This window comes from Geotrypetes seraphini, chromosome 19 (genome assembly GCF_902459505.1).
Source record: "Geotrypetes seraphini chromosome 19, aGeoSer1.1, whole genome shotgun sequence".
Classification (NCBI taxonomy): domain Eukaryota; kingdom Metazoa; phylum Chordata; class Amphibia; order Gymnophiona; family Dermophiidae; genus Geotrypetes; species Geotrypetes seraphini.
The window spans coordinates 36,095,704-36,111,630 of NC_047102.1; the positions used below are offsets into that span (position 1 = coordinate 36,095,704).

General features: G+C 42.7%; 1 protein-coding gene across 9 annotated transcripts; it reads left to right on the forward strand.

Annotated features, from left to right (window-relative positions):
* Window positions 1-272: 272 nt before the first annotated feature.
* On the forward strand, window positions 273-14,532 carry TSSC4 (tumor suppressing subtransferable candidate 4). Of its 9 annotated transcripts, none has more exons than XM_033928465.1 (4): window positions 275-496; window positions 2,108-2,222; window positions 6,033-6,099; window positions 10,072-14,532. In XM_033928465.1, the coding sequence occupies exon 4, from the start codon at window positions 10,155-10,157 to the stop codon at window positions 11,181-11,183; it is 1,029 nt and encodes a 342-aa protein (XP_033784356.1). In that variant the 5' UTR covers window positions 275-496; window positions 2,108-2,222; window positions 6,033-6,099; window positions 10,072-10,154; the 3' UTR covers window positions 11,184-14,532. The 9 variants fall into 9 exon arrangements, with proteins under 9 accessions (XP_033784358.1, XP_033784360.1, XP_033784362.1 ...); XM_033928464.1 differs by having other exon boundaries at window positions 2,108-2,209; XM_033928463.1 differs by having other exon boundaries at window positions 275-442.
* Window positions 14,533-15,927: the final 1,395 nt, after the last annotated feature.

Consider the following 15,927-nt stretch of genomic DNA (forward strand, 5'->3'; position numbering starts at 1 on the left):
GGTTTGATACTGGCCAGTAGTTATTTGGAATAAGAGGATCTGCATTGCTTTTTTTCAAGGGTGGCTTAAATGCTACTGGAATATGCTTAAAGGAAGTCATACTGAGCATTGGAAAATAATAATAATAATACATTAATTAAAATAGTGCACATTTTATTTTCCCCTTTCTCCTAAGCTCCCAAGCGCGCAAGCTACGGCGGAAATGACGCCGGCCTCCCACAATGCCCAGGGAGGAAGTCGGAGGCCGGGCTCTTGTCCCTACGCATGCTGGAAGGATTAGTTTGGGGGAACGGCTCGGCTAGGAAACCGTGGTCGTGGCGAACTCCGATTCCCAGCATGCAACGGGCTGCAACCCGGGCCCAACAACCAAAGCAAGATGGAGGCGCCGCGAGAGTGAGCGCAGCTTCGGGGGGGAGAAGGAAGCGACACGGGCGCTGCTTTGGTACGTCCTAGAGCCCGATGGCCGTCTTGATTCACTGAGTGTGCGGAGGCAAAGGTGCTTTTGCTTTGCGGCTTTGCCCACTGAATTTGTAGGTTTCAGGTCTACCCAGAAGAGTGGGTGGCAAATAGGGATTTTCTCCCTTTACCACCCTGGACCCTGGGGTTCTGCAGAAGAAAAGCTGTCTTCCCCCCTCTCCATTACATTGCTATGGATGAGTGAGAGTGAGCAAGTCTAATTGAAATAGAGGCCTGGATGGGAATAGGGATCACGGGACTCCCACCGGGATGGAAGGCTTTGGAAGCAGGGTTCATCCATATAATATAATGGACAAGTCAGCCTTAGTAAAAGAGGTTTATAAATTAATTATCTGAACAGAAAACAAAAAAAAGGGTGCCACCAAAGAGATTCCACAAGGAAAACAGCAAAAGAAACTGTGGAATTGATGATCCGGTCAGAAGGAATTGCTGCTTTTTATGGGGATGGAGGGAATTCCTGGCGGGGATGGGTGGGATTTCTGTCCCCGCGCAACTCTCTAAATTGAACCCAGGAGCAGCAAAGGGCAGCTATAATCCAAGCAAAATAGTAAATTCTCCAAAATAAATAAATATAAAAACATTATGCTTTTACTTGAGGGGGTGGGACGTGATCTTTTCAGTCACAGCCCCTCAAATCTGGAATTCGCTCAATATAAGGGAAGAAAAGTACTTAGTAAGTTTAAAAGTCTTCTGAAAAGCTGGCTTTTTAAGGGTGCCTTTAACCGAGTCATTCAAATTCTGTATAATCTGGATTTTCTACAGCGGATTAATAGTGTTGTTAAGTGAAAATTAAGCGGGTACCTTTTCCCTTCCTATTGTTTCATTACCCTTTTATTTGTTTATGAATTGTATTTAAACCTTTTCTCCCCCCCCCCCCTTCTGTGTCTTGTTTTGTCAAAAGTTGTATTAATTGTCTGGTTTAATCAATGTAGGGGTTTTTTGTTTTGTTTTGTTTTTCTTTTACCCTGATTTTCTTGTTATTTGTAAATTGCATTGGGTTATGATTTTGCGATCAAATCAAATTTTTAAATAAACTTGAAACTTGTCAGATTTCAAATAGCTCATTTACCCTGATAAACAACTTTTAGAAAATGTCCTCGGATCGTTCTGTATAGGTACTGCTCCTTAAAGCAAAGTTTAATATTTAAAAGTATGCATTTCTATAGGATTGTTCTCGGGTGTGATTGATTGTTCAGTTTAAATGATCAAAACCTCACTGGGAGGCACAAGGCTGAATGTTTGCCTAAGGTCTTTGATACCTTTGTTCTGTCCTGGGATAGGGGATCCTAAAAAAGTGAAATTGTGCTCTCCCCCCCCCCCCCCACCTCGCCACTTCACTCTCTCTTTGTGCACATTAACAGCTATTATGCTGCTATCACCCCCTTCCCACTTTGATGCATCATTTTGCTTCTGCCTTCTTTTTGCTTGACACCTTGAGTTTGGGGGTTTCCTGTGCAGATTTGCTAAGAGTTCCCATGCATTATATTCTTGATGTCGCTATGATATCAGTTTTTCCTACATGGTGGCTTGTGTGCTTTTTGTCTTCTTGGTACATGCAGTATTCTATAGGGCATGCGGTTTTGTGCCATGAAAGTGAACAGTCAGTTTGGTGCTTCTGGGTTTTGTGCAGGTATACTATATAACTTCAACAACATGGAAGAAGAAGGCATCTCCACACAAAGAGCTGCCATTTGGCTGAACTGCATGGTATTCTGCTAACTACAAACAGCTTGTAAGTCTGATGGGTGAGTTTTTGATTGTTTTATGTTGGCGCGATGAGTAAAGTTACAGTCTGTGTTTGGCGAGAATTCACGGGAGTCAGTAAGGATGCCAAATCGCGCTCCTGCTCGTGTCGCTCAGTGGCTGAAGGAACTCGTGGCAGCCGGTTAGCAGCAGGGCAGGAACTTGGAAAATTCGCTCCTGCCCGCTGCACCTCCACCGCGGATTGCCAAGATGAGGTACCGTGTGAGGCTAGGGCAGGGAGGGAGCTGGCGGCGATGGCCTTAAAAAAAAAAATTCTGGGAGGGGGTATTGACCTGAATATATACCGGGACCCCCATTTTTAATTGGCCCCAAAATCCCGGTATATATTCGAGTATATACGGTATATAGGGAGGGGTTTGGGGATTTATTGGTAGGGATTTTTTGATATTTATAATGACCATTATATTGTAGTTGGTTGCTATTTGTAATCATCTTTTGTCTTTAATCAAAAATCTATTGAAACAAAAAAGAATAACTTGGAAAACAGCCACACAGTATTGTGGTTGATGGTCAACGTAAGAGACAATGAGTAAATCCTTTGATTGGGGCAGCATAAATCTTTTTAATAGTCAATAAGATGGCTGGTTTTGATTGTTGATTAACCTGCCTGTTAAGAGCATAAGACCAATGGTCCATCTAGCCCAGTAGCTCTCATGATGGCAAATCCAGATCACTAGTACCTGGCCAAAACCCAAAGAGTAGCAACATTCTATGCTACCAATTCAGAGCAAGCAGTAGCTTCCCCCATGTCTGTCTCAGACTATGAACTTTTCCTTATCTGCTCTTACCACAACCTCTGGCAAAGCGTTCCAGAGCTTAACTACTCTTTGAGTGAAAACCAATTTCCTCCTATTGGTTTTCAAAGTATTTCCCTGTAACTTCATTGAGTGCCCCTAGTCTTTGTAATTTTTGACAGAGTGAAAAATCGATCCACTTGTACCCGGTTCTACTCCACACAGGATTCTGTAGACTTCAATCCTATCTCCCCTCAGCCGTCTCTTTTCCAAGCTGAAGGGCCCTAAGCATTTTAGTCTTTCCTCATACAAAAGGAGTTCCATCCTCTTTATCATCTTGGTCTCTTTTTTTTGAACCTTTTCTAGTGCCACTATGAGCTCCTTTTACTAAGCGCACTAGAATGCCAACGCCTCCATTTTTTCCACATAACGCGGGGGTTAGCTTGCACTAAAAACACTACCGCAGTTTAGTAAAAGGAGCACTATATCTTCCTTTTAGCAGTTTCCCAGCCTAAGTATAAGCCCGATGCAACCATAAATATTCAGGCACTTATAGACTATTTAGAGAATATGATTTGTAAGTTGAAGTTAATCAAGGCTGCAATGGATCAGCATTCAATCAAAGACATCAACATGACAATTCCATTTCATTATAATAAGAGCATGTACTGATTCTTTTACTTCAGTCTCATCCTCTGAAGAATCCTTTCGTGTGCCTAGTACATGATTCTCTGTTCTCTATCTGACAATAATGTAGTAATAATGTCAGATGCTCGGTAAATATGGGGAGGTGAGATGCATTGCATAAAATGAGCTTATTTAATGACTCTTTCTCTCTCTCTCTCTCTCTCTCTCTCTTATATATTCTTGAAGTTACAGTATTACAGTCTTGAATTTAATTTGGGAAAAAATCCAAGTGAGAAGTTTCCTGCAATAAACTTCTGATATAATCTGGAAATATATGAACCCTATGGCAGTATTTTCTCAACTCAGTACCCCTTTGCCAATCAGGTTTTCAAGATATGCATGAAAGACATTTGCATATAATGGAGGCAGTGTATGCAAATCAAGTTTATGCAAATTCAGGGTGTTTATCCTGAAAACCTGACTGGCAAGGGGGTGCTCCAGGACTGAGTTGAGAAACACTGCCCTATGGTAGTAACTCTTTTTTTTTAATTTTTTTCCCCTCGCTAATAAAATTCATAATAAATTCTGCTAAAGGCACCATCAAAGAGTTACCCTAACGGCCTCTTTTACAAAGCCACACGGCAACAGCCCCGAAGCCCTTTAAATCTCTATGGGCTTCGGGACCATTAGCACAGCCGCTAACTTGTAAAAGAGGCTGTAAATTAGAAATCAATTTGAGCTTTCTCTCAACACTGTGTACCATGGGGGTCATATTAGAAATTATTCCCTACTGACTTTTTCTTTTTTCTTTTTTTTTAGAGCCTATAGAACTAATGATGAGTAATTTTGAATTTTTTTGACGACTAACCCCCTTTAGAAAGCTGCAGTAGCGGCGGCCGCGCAGCAAACACTCTGCCTATTAAATCCCTATGGGCATTAGAGCGATTACTGAAGCTTTGTAAAAGAAACCCTAAGGGATCAAATCTTTTGATCCAGGGTCTCTCTTAAATTTTTTAACATTCTAGGGCAGGGGTCTCAAAGTCCCTCCTTGAGGGCCGCAATCCAGTCGGGTTTTCAGGATTTCCCCAATGAATATGCATGAGATCTATGTGCATGCGCTGCTTTCAATGCACATTCATTGGGGAAATCCTGAAAACCCGACTGGATTGCGGCCCACAAGGAGGGACTTTGAGATCCCTGTTCTAGGGTAAGCTGGAAAACTTAATATTTTTAGAACATAAGTTGTTGCCTATGACTTTATTTTGTCCCATAAGATTAATACTATCCCAGATTATTTTACAGCCTAATGTATTTTGAGTTGATTGGAGGAAATCGCTAATCTTTTGCTTTTTGCAGAAGTTTTAATGGCCAGGTTAACTATCTGGCTGGAGCCTTAGTCCAGTTTAACCTTGTCTGACCTTCTGAAGGCAGTCACAACTTTCTGTATCAAGGAAAGGGCTTAATCACGGTCTCTCCATACAGTGAAAAGGCTATGAATAGGAAGACTTAATTGTTCCTTTAGGCAGGAGAGAGGGCATATAAGAATATTTCTACATTGTACAGATTCCAGGTTAATTTGGCTTAAAGCAGTGGTTCTTAAACCTGTCCTGGGGAGCCCGTCAGGTTTTCAAGATATCCCTAATGAATATACATAAGGCAGATTTGCATATAATAGAGGTGACAGGCGTGCAACTCTGCCTCATGTATATTCATTAGGGATATCTTGAAAACCCAACTAACTGGGGGTCCTGGCTTAAAGGATTTCTGCATAAAATGCATGTTGCCTTTTTTGACTTTTTTCTCTTGTATGTTGGGGATAATTTCCTTGATTTCTTTTAATTAGCAGCCTAAGCATTTGCTTTTATTTATTGTATTATATATGCTTAAGAACGTTTGATTTCCCCAATCATGGTGATTTATATCATGTAGTCATAAGGGGCAATGGTTCTATTTAGATTGTGTAGTTAGGCAGATAACATACATTGCCTTGGTAGTGCATAAATAAAATCAGCTATTTCTTTGGCTTTGCTTTGTAGATTCTTTGCAGTTAGTAGAACGGGCATCACAGGAGGTCAGAGAGAAGGAAACACAGCACATAGGTGGTCTAATGGAATGGGTCACTCAGACATTAGCCCAGCTGCCTTTTGACCCCCCATATGGCATCAGAAACTACAAAAGAATGATGCAAACATTCAGTTGGCTTGAGAAAGATTTAAATGCATCTAAGAAAGAAAGACATTTTAAATGTGTCTGGGTTCTGCCGGGGCTATTGTGGAGGTTGGCTTTTTTGGGTCCCTGAGCCACAAAAGCAGATAGTTTGTGAATGTAAGACCGGTTAACATGTGTGTTCTAATTTTCTATGTGCCTAAGATGTTCCTGTGATGAATTTACTGCCTCTTCTATTTTTTGTGGGCTGTGTATTGTGTTCAGGGTGACGGAGCTGAGATTCTTAGTGGATTTGACAGACCCAGAGAAACTTATTCAATCCCAGAACAAAGTAAGTGCACAAGGCTCCTTGTCATTACACGGTATAACACCCCCCCTTGTACCCTTTGTCAGAGGAGGGCAATCACAACTGAGTCAGGCGTTCAAGACTTCCACAATGAATATTCATGAAGTCAATTTGCATGTACTGCTTCCATTGTATGCAAATAGATCTCATGCGTATTCATTGTAGAAATCTTGAAAACCCAACTGGGTTGTATCCCTTCTGGACTGTAGTTACCCAACCCTGCTTTATGTAACAGAGGACAGGATCCATTTTTATAGATTCACTCTGAGACTGACTTAAGCCTGGGTTATTGCAGTGTAATTTTGCATGGAAGGTCATACCTGTGTTTCTGTCTTCAACGGTACCTTTTATACCAGTGCATCGCAAACTGTGCCGTGACAAGATTCAAGGTTTGCCACAAGATGCCGGTGAGGAGAGGTGCCGGTGAGAGACACCTCCTGTAGGCAGTCAGCCGGCACCTATGCCTCTTCTCCTTGCCAGTGCCTCTCAAGTTTCAAGTTTATTAAGAATATGCTATCCCACCTATCATTATGTCTAGGCAGTTTACAATAACTTAAAACAAGGTTAAAAATAAAGGGTTTTTAAAAAAAAAACAAAAAAAAACCCATCACGGTTAAATAAACAAGAGAACATATAAACTAGAGACCAGCACCCTCCACTGGCGGCTAAGGGCCACATCTGGATGGCCTTCGCACAGACGTTGACGTGATGACATCACGCATGCACGTGATGACATCATGTTGACATCGCTGCATTTCTGGGTGCCTTCCAGCCTTGGCTTGGAGTTCACTGTGCCGCCCAGTAAAAAGAAGTTTGCAGGTCACTGCTTTATGCATATTACTGTATAAGGGCACGCTACAGGGGTTCAAAAAAGGTTTGGATAAATACCTACAGGATAAGGGGATTGAGGGGTACAGATAAACATAGAGATAGGTATAGGAAAGGCAGGGACAGACATAGAGATAGGTACAGGAAAGACAGGGTCACTTAACAGGTCATGGACCTGATGGGCCGCCGCGGGTGTGGGCTGCTGGGCGCGATGGACCTCTGGTCTGACCCGGCAGAGGCAACTCTTATGTTCTTATGTTCTCTTATGTTCTTAAGCTTTGCCAAATTTTCATTAAATCTGAGAGCGCGTCTAAAAGCTTAGGAGTGTCTGAGATCTTGCTCACTTCTCCTTTCCCACCCTTCCAACATTGTCTCCAGTGAAGTTTGGGGAGGGGAAGTTTAGCATCTCCTCCCAGATTAGCAGCAGTTCTTTTTAGAAATTGACTTACTAAAACTTTTTTTTCTTGTTTTGTGCCTTGCGATTAGACGTCCAAGTGCTGATTTAAGATGTTTTTTGGATGTCTGTGTTTTTTTGATTATGAGCCCGATAGTGTCTGCTCCAAATCTTTAAAAGTCTAAGGGTTCAGAATCCAACACAAAAATACTGACAGTTTCCAAACACCTGCTACCCAAGGTTCATCTTGACTGACTTTTGGTACTAGGCCATAGAGAAATGTCTCAAACATTTTTTTAACTCAGGCACGCTAAATGGAGCAAATGTTTTTCACGGCACGTTATAAATGAAATTATACAATTGTAAAACCAACAAAAAATTAAATTTGAGAATTATTTATTTAAAGTTCTTTAAGCTATGATATGGCTTCCCTGATGCCACAAAAGCCAGGCCCGTGCTGGGCCCAAAAGCTTCCCCCCCAGGTCAATTCTGATGTCGGAGAGGAAGTTCCTGGCCAGCCAGGCAGTGATTGGCTGGCCCAGAACTTCCTCTCCAAATTGATGTCGGGGGGGGGGAGGGAAGATGCGTGGGCCTGGCTTTTGCGACGTCAGGGAAGCAGGGAGAACGCGATCGACTCGCGTTGCCCTTTTGATCTACTGGTCGATCACGATCGACCTTTTGGGCACCCCTGCTCTAAGGTTTCCCATTGCTCTGTTGGAATGTCTATGTGGCCAGAATACTATGCTGGCCCCACCCATGTCCAGATGGTCAGGATTAGGATGTTTTCAACATGGATGTTTTTCTGATCAAAATTGTGGTATAAAGTTAGACGTTATGGCAGCCTAGACATCCTAGTGGCCAAGACGTCTAAGTTGACGATATATATATTTGGACGTCCAGCAATTTGACATTTGAAAATAACCATTTCTGTTCCTCCAACTTTCGATGCCCAACTGGAAACATTCAAGTTGGACTTGCACGTTTTTTTCAAAAATGCCCTTACACAGATCAGTAAAAAAGATAATGGCGAGTGGTAATGGTCAATTTCTTTCAGTTAAAATGTTTTCTTTTTCATTATTTTTTTTTTTGTGTGCAACGTTTTGCAGTTTTGGGGCCAATTTTTTTTGTCTAAAAATCTGTTTATATTCAAGTATATACAGTACTTGTAGTTAATCCTTTCAATGATGATAGTCACTTCTATAATCTACCTCATGTTGCATTGGCCTCAGGAACAGATTCACCTATAGTTGTACCAAGTGTGTTATCTTCACCTGAGCTGTTTGCAGTATCATTGGCTTTAGTGCTAAGGGTGGACATCTTTTTATCTTTAGTAGCAATCACAATTACATTACATTAGAGATTTCTATTCTGCCATTACCTTACGGTTCAAGGCAGATTACAAAAAAATTACAAAAAATGTATTACATGAAGAAGATATCTGGTAATTTCTAGTGGAGATAAAGAGTAGATGAGGTTGCTTTCGGGAATCGATAAAGTATTGGGAAGTGGAAGGAGCTAGTGGTATTAAGTCGTTTGCAGAAATTTCTTGAAAAGTAGCGTTTTTACTTCTTTTCTGAATGTTTTGTACTCTGGGGGTCATAATTAGTAGATTGGAGATTTGGTTGTTGAGTTTTGCTGCTTGTGTGGCTAGGAGGCCATCAAAGGGGAGACAAGGCAAGGGGGAACAAACCAAGGCCCAGGGGACGATAGCACGGGAGGGGGCTGGTACTCCCCGGGGAAAAGCGGGGAGGTGGGGTGGAGGGGACATGGGGAGGAAGAGAGTTGCGAGGGTAAAGGCGGAGGGCACAGCAGAGGCACCGGGAGCGGGAAAACGGCCCGAGACCCAAGGGAAGGCGGCCCAGGTAAAGGCAGAGGTGGAGGACAAACACCGGGACCTACAGTGGACCGGCGGCTGAAGAACGCTGTCTTAGGCCCCATGGATGTGCCGGCCCTGTGGACTGGCAGAAAATTTCTGCAGACCGGCACCAGTCCACGGACCGGCAGTTGAAGAACACTGCCTAAGACCATCGGAAATATATGTTTTCCGATGGTCTTATGCGACCCCTGTGAAAGTTCGACCCCCAAAGGGGTCACGACCCATAAATTGAGAACTGCTGCTCTACACACATCTGCTCTCTGACGTCCTTGTCAACGTGCCATCCCTTCATCATGGCAGTTGGGTGAGGCTGGGTGTTTGCCCTCACTTGTTTACAAACAGCGCCTTGAGAAAGCCAACTGTCTCTCTTGACTTCCTCCCCCCTGGCCGTTTTATGCTGCCCGCAGCCGGCTCCTTCTTCCTCATTTCCCCTCTTCCTCACTGCCGCAGTTTGCAAAAAGCCACGTGCGGTGGCTCCTCGCGCCTCATCCAGAAGCCTTCCCTCCGACGCTATGTCAGAGAGAAGGCTGCTGGTTCAGGCACAGGAGCTGCTACCTGCGGCTTTGTGCACTGATCTCAGGCCTGAGGCGTGTGCCGGTAGTAGGGCAATGTTTGTATACCACTGCTGCCTTCGGCCACATTTCTGTATAGGGAGGGAAGGGGAATGGAAGGAGAGGTGCCAAAAGTGCTACCCCCCCTGAAAAGTGCCGCCTGAAGACATTAAGACCGCCCCTGCCTCCTCCTGCTGTTGGGGTTTTGTTTTGTGGGGTTATTTTTGTAATATTTTGTTGTTTTGCCATTGAAGTTTATAACCACTAAGAAGATGTGAGCTATACTAATTTCTCCTTTCTTTTCCCAGGCCTTGAGTTTTTTGGACATTTGGAAATCCTTGTTTGCTTCTGCCAGCCCCAACCCACAAAGTGAAAATTAGTGACAAGAAAGATGGCTGACAAAGGTGGGAGCAAACCCCCTGAGGACACAGAATATGGGAGCCCTCTCCCATCGGACACTACTTCACTGAGTGATTCTGACCCCGAAGAGGTAGGCCTCCTCGATGATACTGAACTGGACACATTGTCTCCTGATGAAGAGGAGGAAGAAATGGTCCATCATTCACTGAATGATGCCGAACACCCCAGCCTCCTTGGCAATACGCAGAAATCTGCAGTGCAACCTTTTCACTTAAAGGGAATGAGCTCAACCTTCTCTTTACGAAGTCAGAATATATTTGACTGCCTTGAAGGAGTGGCAAAACGGACTGTGCAATCTCTGAGTGAGGATAAAGTTGTAGATGGGCGATTCAAGCGCCCTTTTCCCCCTGCACCCATCTTGAATAAGAATACACAAGGAGGTGTGACACAGGAATGCAAACCTCCAGAAGCAAAAAGTGCTCGTACAGTTCCTGATTATGTGGCACATCCTGAACGCTGGACCAGATACAGCCTGGAAGAAGTCCCAGAGTCCAGTGATAAAACTAATAGGGCAGTAGCCCTAGAGTTCCTCAAAGACTTAAAGAACAGAAAGGGAGGAGAAAAAGGACCAGCTGGTCAAGAGGGCTACACTCCATCTTTCAATCAAGACCCTTCAAGCTGCGGGGCTGGAAGAATCATTTTTGCAAAACCAACGAAGATAGGCACAAGTATGATTAAAAAAGAAGAGAAGAAGGATGACGGTGAGAATAAATCCAAATTTGATAAGGGAGACGTAAGTGGAAAGTCTCCAAAGAGGGCTAATGCGTGGAAAGAGGAAGAGGAAGAGGAGGCCGGATTGGGTCACATAGAATCCCAGAGTGGGAACGAGCTGAAGAGCGAAAACGTCGGGATAAAGGAAACAAAGGTTACAGACTCTGGGATACAGCAAATTCAAGAAGCACAGGAGAAAATGTCAGGCACAGAATTCCACAACAGCAAAAAGAAGAACAGGAAGCACATCCGAGCTAAACCGGATCCAGAAGAAGGAGACTCATCCTGAGAGGCAAGACTACTAAAAGCTACACAAAAAGTCACAATATTACTGGGCTTTCCTTATACGCCCTTTGTAAATGATCTTGTATTAGTGAACACACATCACTTGTATTCCAAGAATTGGTCAATTCAGAGGTCCATCTGAAAGTGTAAATAACTAGCTGTACTTTACTATGTACCCAGAAACTCAGTTTCATAATTTTAAAACATGAACCAATAAATCAAACCAGTATAAATTCTTGTAGGATCACTAGTGATGACATTTCAGCTCTGGGCAGCAGACCTGCACTTTGGCGTATTCCTTTATGATGTAGAGCTAATGAGAAGCTGGTATACAGATAGAGAATGTGCATTTCCTTAGCTTTTGCTGCAGATGAATCCAGAGATTTGTGGGTTATGCTCATCTACCAGCAAGTGGAGATAAGAGTTCAGTTCGGTGCTATAGGATAGAATGCTCCTTGGCCAGTCAGTATTCTCTATCTCCATCAGGCAGATGGACAGTCTCTCTCAAGCTCCTGGTCTCATCGTGTCTCAGCTTCTAGAAGAACGAAGAAAAAGCGATGTAGTGTACGGTATCAAAAATTTAGCAGCAGTCTCAAAATTACAATCTTTTTGTATCCTTTGGACTTCTCACGCAAAGATCAGCATGGATTGGTGGCTTTGTGCCAGCGGTCTATGCCAGGGCATGTCTTTACATTTGTCCATTTGGTGATACCGATGTGAGTGTGATGGGTTAGGGGGCTCACTATCTTCAGCACGACGCTCAAGGTTGCTGGAGCAAAACAGAGTCACAGTGGCCAGTCATCTGGAGCTCAGAGCAGTACACAAAGCTCTTTGTAGCCTTTCAAGCCCTCTTGCAGGGCAAACCAGTGCACATTCTTTTGGACAACATGACAACGGTGGCTTACATCAAAAGGCAAGGAGACACACTTACTGCTGCTCTAGCGAATGAGGCACAAAAGCTTTTGCATTGGGTGGAGGCTCACTTGCAGCAGATTTGTGTAGCTTACATCGTGCTGAACAGAAATGCCTTGGATCCAGGAGAATGAGAACTGTCACACAAGGCCTTTTGACTGCTGACTCTAAAGTGGTGCACACCAGTGATGGATCTGATGGCGACTCATCGCAAAACCATCGTCACTGAGGCCTTGTAATTCTAATAGCTGCACATTGGTTCAAAAGGCCAAGGTGTGGATCCAGTTCAACTACTGATAGACAGGCCTTTCCAGTTGCCCTTGAGTCAAGGTCTACTCCTTTAAGGTTAAATCCAAATGGAGGATCCCTCCTTCTTTGGACTTACAGCCTGGCTCTTGAGAGGTCAAAATTGAGGAAGAAGGGTTGATCTGAAGATGTGATTGCAACATTAGTTCAAACAATGAGCGCTGTACTTCTGCGTGTTTTTGAGGCATGGTGTTCTCAGAGAGCTGTGTTTTCTATTTCACTCATCTCTACCAGAAATCTTGGCATTCTTGCAGGAGGGGCTTAAGAAAGGTTTGAATTCTTCTCTGGCCTTTCATCATAATGTTGTTCAATTTTAAAAGGGGTTAATCATCTTAAACCTCCTAAATGGAATCTTAATCTGGTGCTTCCCTCACTATAAGTGCCCTTTGAGCTTTTACAGAGAGCTACTCTAAAAGATTTTACACTAAAATCTGTTTTCCTAGTAACTGTTTTATCTGTGCTTAGGGTTTCTGAGCTTCAGGATTGTCCTGTAGAGATCCGTTTCTCTGTGTTTTTGGAAGCGAGTGTTACCATTCACACAGTTCCTTCCTTTCTGATTAAAATGGTGTTAGCTTTTCATCACAATAAGTCTTTGTTTCTTCAATCATTTCAAGAAGAGGATTATCGGGAAGAATTTCCTTTGCTGCTTGTCACATGCGTCTTCAATACTTGAAGACCAGCAGTGATTTTTGTATGAATCGTCCTTTTTCATTTGATTGTTGGGTCCGAACAAAGGGTGATGCATCTCCAGAGTGACTATTAGGATTAAGGAGGCTATAGCTTCAGTTTATCTGGTAAACAGTTTCTTGCCAGTCTTAAGGCACATTCTGCTCAGGCTGTAGTGAATTCCTGGATAGAGATTTGGAGTCTGTCATGAGCAAATATGTAGAGCGGCATCTTGGTCTTCATTGCATATCTTTTCCAAGCATTATCATTTAGAAGTCAGAGCTCAAGCAGAGGCCTCTTTTGGTGTGCCATTGCTTTCCATGGGAGTTTGATTTCCTCCCTATTTAAGGACTGCTTTGCTACATCCCACAAGTCTCTGGATTCATCTGCTGCAGACACTAAGGATGGAAAATTGTTTTACCTGATCATTTTCTTTCCTTTAGTTGCAGCAAATGAATCCAGAGTCCCAACCTGGGTTTGTTTGTTTTTTAATGTCACTTCAGTTCTCTGTTGAAATTGTTGCTGCTATTTGCAATTCCCTTTTTGTTATTCAGAGATTTTCAGTTCCAAAGTTCTACTATTCATGTTTGTTCATCTGTAGGGAAGGAGAATTGTGTCCTAATGACGACTCCTGCTTTGTTATGAGAAATACTGATTGGCCAAGAAACATTCTGTCCTTTAACAGAGTTCAATTCAGTACTCTCTATCTCCACCTGCTGGTAGGTGGACATAACCCACAAATCTCTGTATTTATTTGCTGCGACTAAAGGGAAGAAATTATCAGGTAAGACATAATTTTTCCATATAATTAAGAAGAAGGACAGCCATTCAGAATGTTTCCAGTTTGATGTGGATCTTTTACACCTCAGATTGACTGGAGATGCTGTAGAGGCAATGTTCGCAGTCCCTGGGGGAGGCGAGAATTGGAAATGATACATCAGTTTTAGAACCCGCTAATACAGAGTTCCTGAATGAGTCCTGTCATGTGGCTTTCAAACTCAGGATGGTTGGTTCAGTAAACCACATTAGGAGCACAGGGAAGGGTAACATATTAAAATACAGGAGAATTCACTAGGTAGCTCTGAATAAAAGCTCATTGGTACCAGAATCCCTAACACTAATTCTGAAAGAGGAAATAAAAAAATAAAAGGGGGAGGGCAGGAGGAAGAGGTACCTGTTTGAAAAAGCCCAAAATCAGAAAAATTTCAGCCGAAGAATGCATGCGTGAGGAAATTCTTGGCAAGGAGCTCAATTCAGTATTAAGTGTGTCTGGTATGGAGAGGTAATTGAGCCTGTGACTTACAGCTGGTTGGTTTTAGGTAGAACCCTTCAGTGATCTGAAGATAATCTCTTCTTGGAACTGCCTTTTACAAATGCAATTTTTCTTTTGCTTGGTTTTTATTATGTTATGGTTGATTGCAGTCTGTCGAATAATATTTTGTGAGTAAAAGTCCTTTTGATTCCTGGTATTCAGTTCTCTGACTTTTCTTGTGTGGCTCGACTTTCTGGAAATATCCCATTTTGAAATCTTACTGACTGCTCTAAATAAGTTACGGAATCTCAGCTGAACTGTTCATGTTTATTATATAACTAGTCTTTAAGCCCATTACATTAACAGGTGCTAGAATAGATGTCTGTCTTTCTTTCTTTCTCTCTCTCTCTCTCTTCTTGGCCGCTTTCTGTCTGTCTTACTTTCTTTCTTTCTCTCTCTCTCCTTGGCTGCTTTCTGTCTGTCTCTCTGGCCTTCTGTCTGTCATTCTTTCTGTCTGTCTCTCTCCCTGGCCCCCTGTCTGTCTTTCTTTCTTTCTCTCTCTCCTTGGCCTCTGTCTGTCTGTCTTTTTTTTCTTTCTCTCTCTCTCCTTGGCTGCTTTCTGTCTGTCTCTCTGGCCTTCTGTCTGTCATTCTTTCTGTCTGTCTCTCTCCCTGGCCCCCTGTCTGTCTTTCTTTCTTTCTCTCTCTCCTTGGCCTCTGTGTGTCTGTCTTTTTTTTCTGTCTCTCTCTCTCCTTGGCTGCTTTCTGTCTGTCTGTTTTTCTTTCTGTCTCTCTCTCTTTGGCCTCTGGCCCTCTGTCATTCTTTCTGTCTCTCTCTCCCTGGCCCCCTGTCTGTCTTTTTTTCTTTGTCTCTCTCTCTCTCTCTCTCTTTGGCCACTGGATGGCTGTCTCTCTGGCCCCCTGTCTGTCTGTTTGTCATTTTTCTGTCTGTGTCTCTCCCTGACCCCTTGTCTTTCTGTCTTTCTTTCTGTCTGTCTCTCTCCCTGGCCCCCTGCCTGCCTATCTCTCTCTGTTGCGCCATGCCTGCCTCTCTCTCCGTGGCCCCCTTCTGTATCCCCCCCCGAGCAAAGCACCAAAAATGAAAATGGGAAAAAAATATATACCACTGTACCCACTAAATCATTAACTGGTACAGATAATCAAAATAAAAACTGAAAAATGTATACACAAAAATTGAAGATAGCATTTACAAAGAATGAACACTTAATTTAATCCTTTCTACTGATTAAAGATGATGCAATGATAGACTACTGAAAACACATATAGGGGCTTGTCCCCATTTTGTGATTTTCTTACCAACATTCTGGTTCTGAGTACCTTCATTGGTTTAAAGGATTCACATTTATGAGTGTCCCTTTTTTTGTGTGTGTGATGAGATACACAAAGAATTTATACATATATATATATATATATATGTAAAGATTCAGAATATCATTAATGCATGTTCAGTGCTCTAACAGTGATATAACATGGCACTCAGTCATTCTTGGGAACCAAAACAATACAACATAGTTCCCATAAAGCGATAACATCAATTCTGACTATTATATCTGCAAGCAATACTAAAATCATATAAAGAAAATTATACGTTT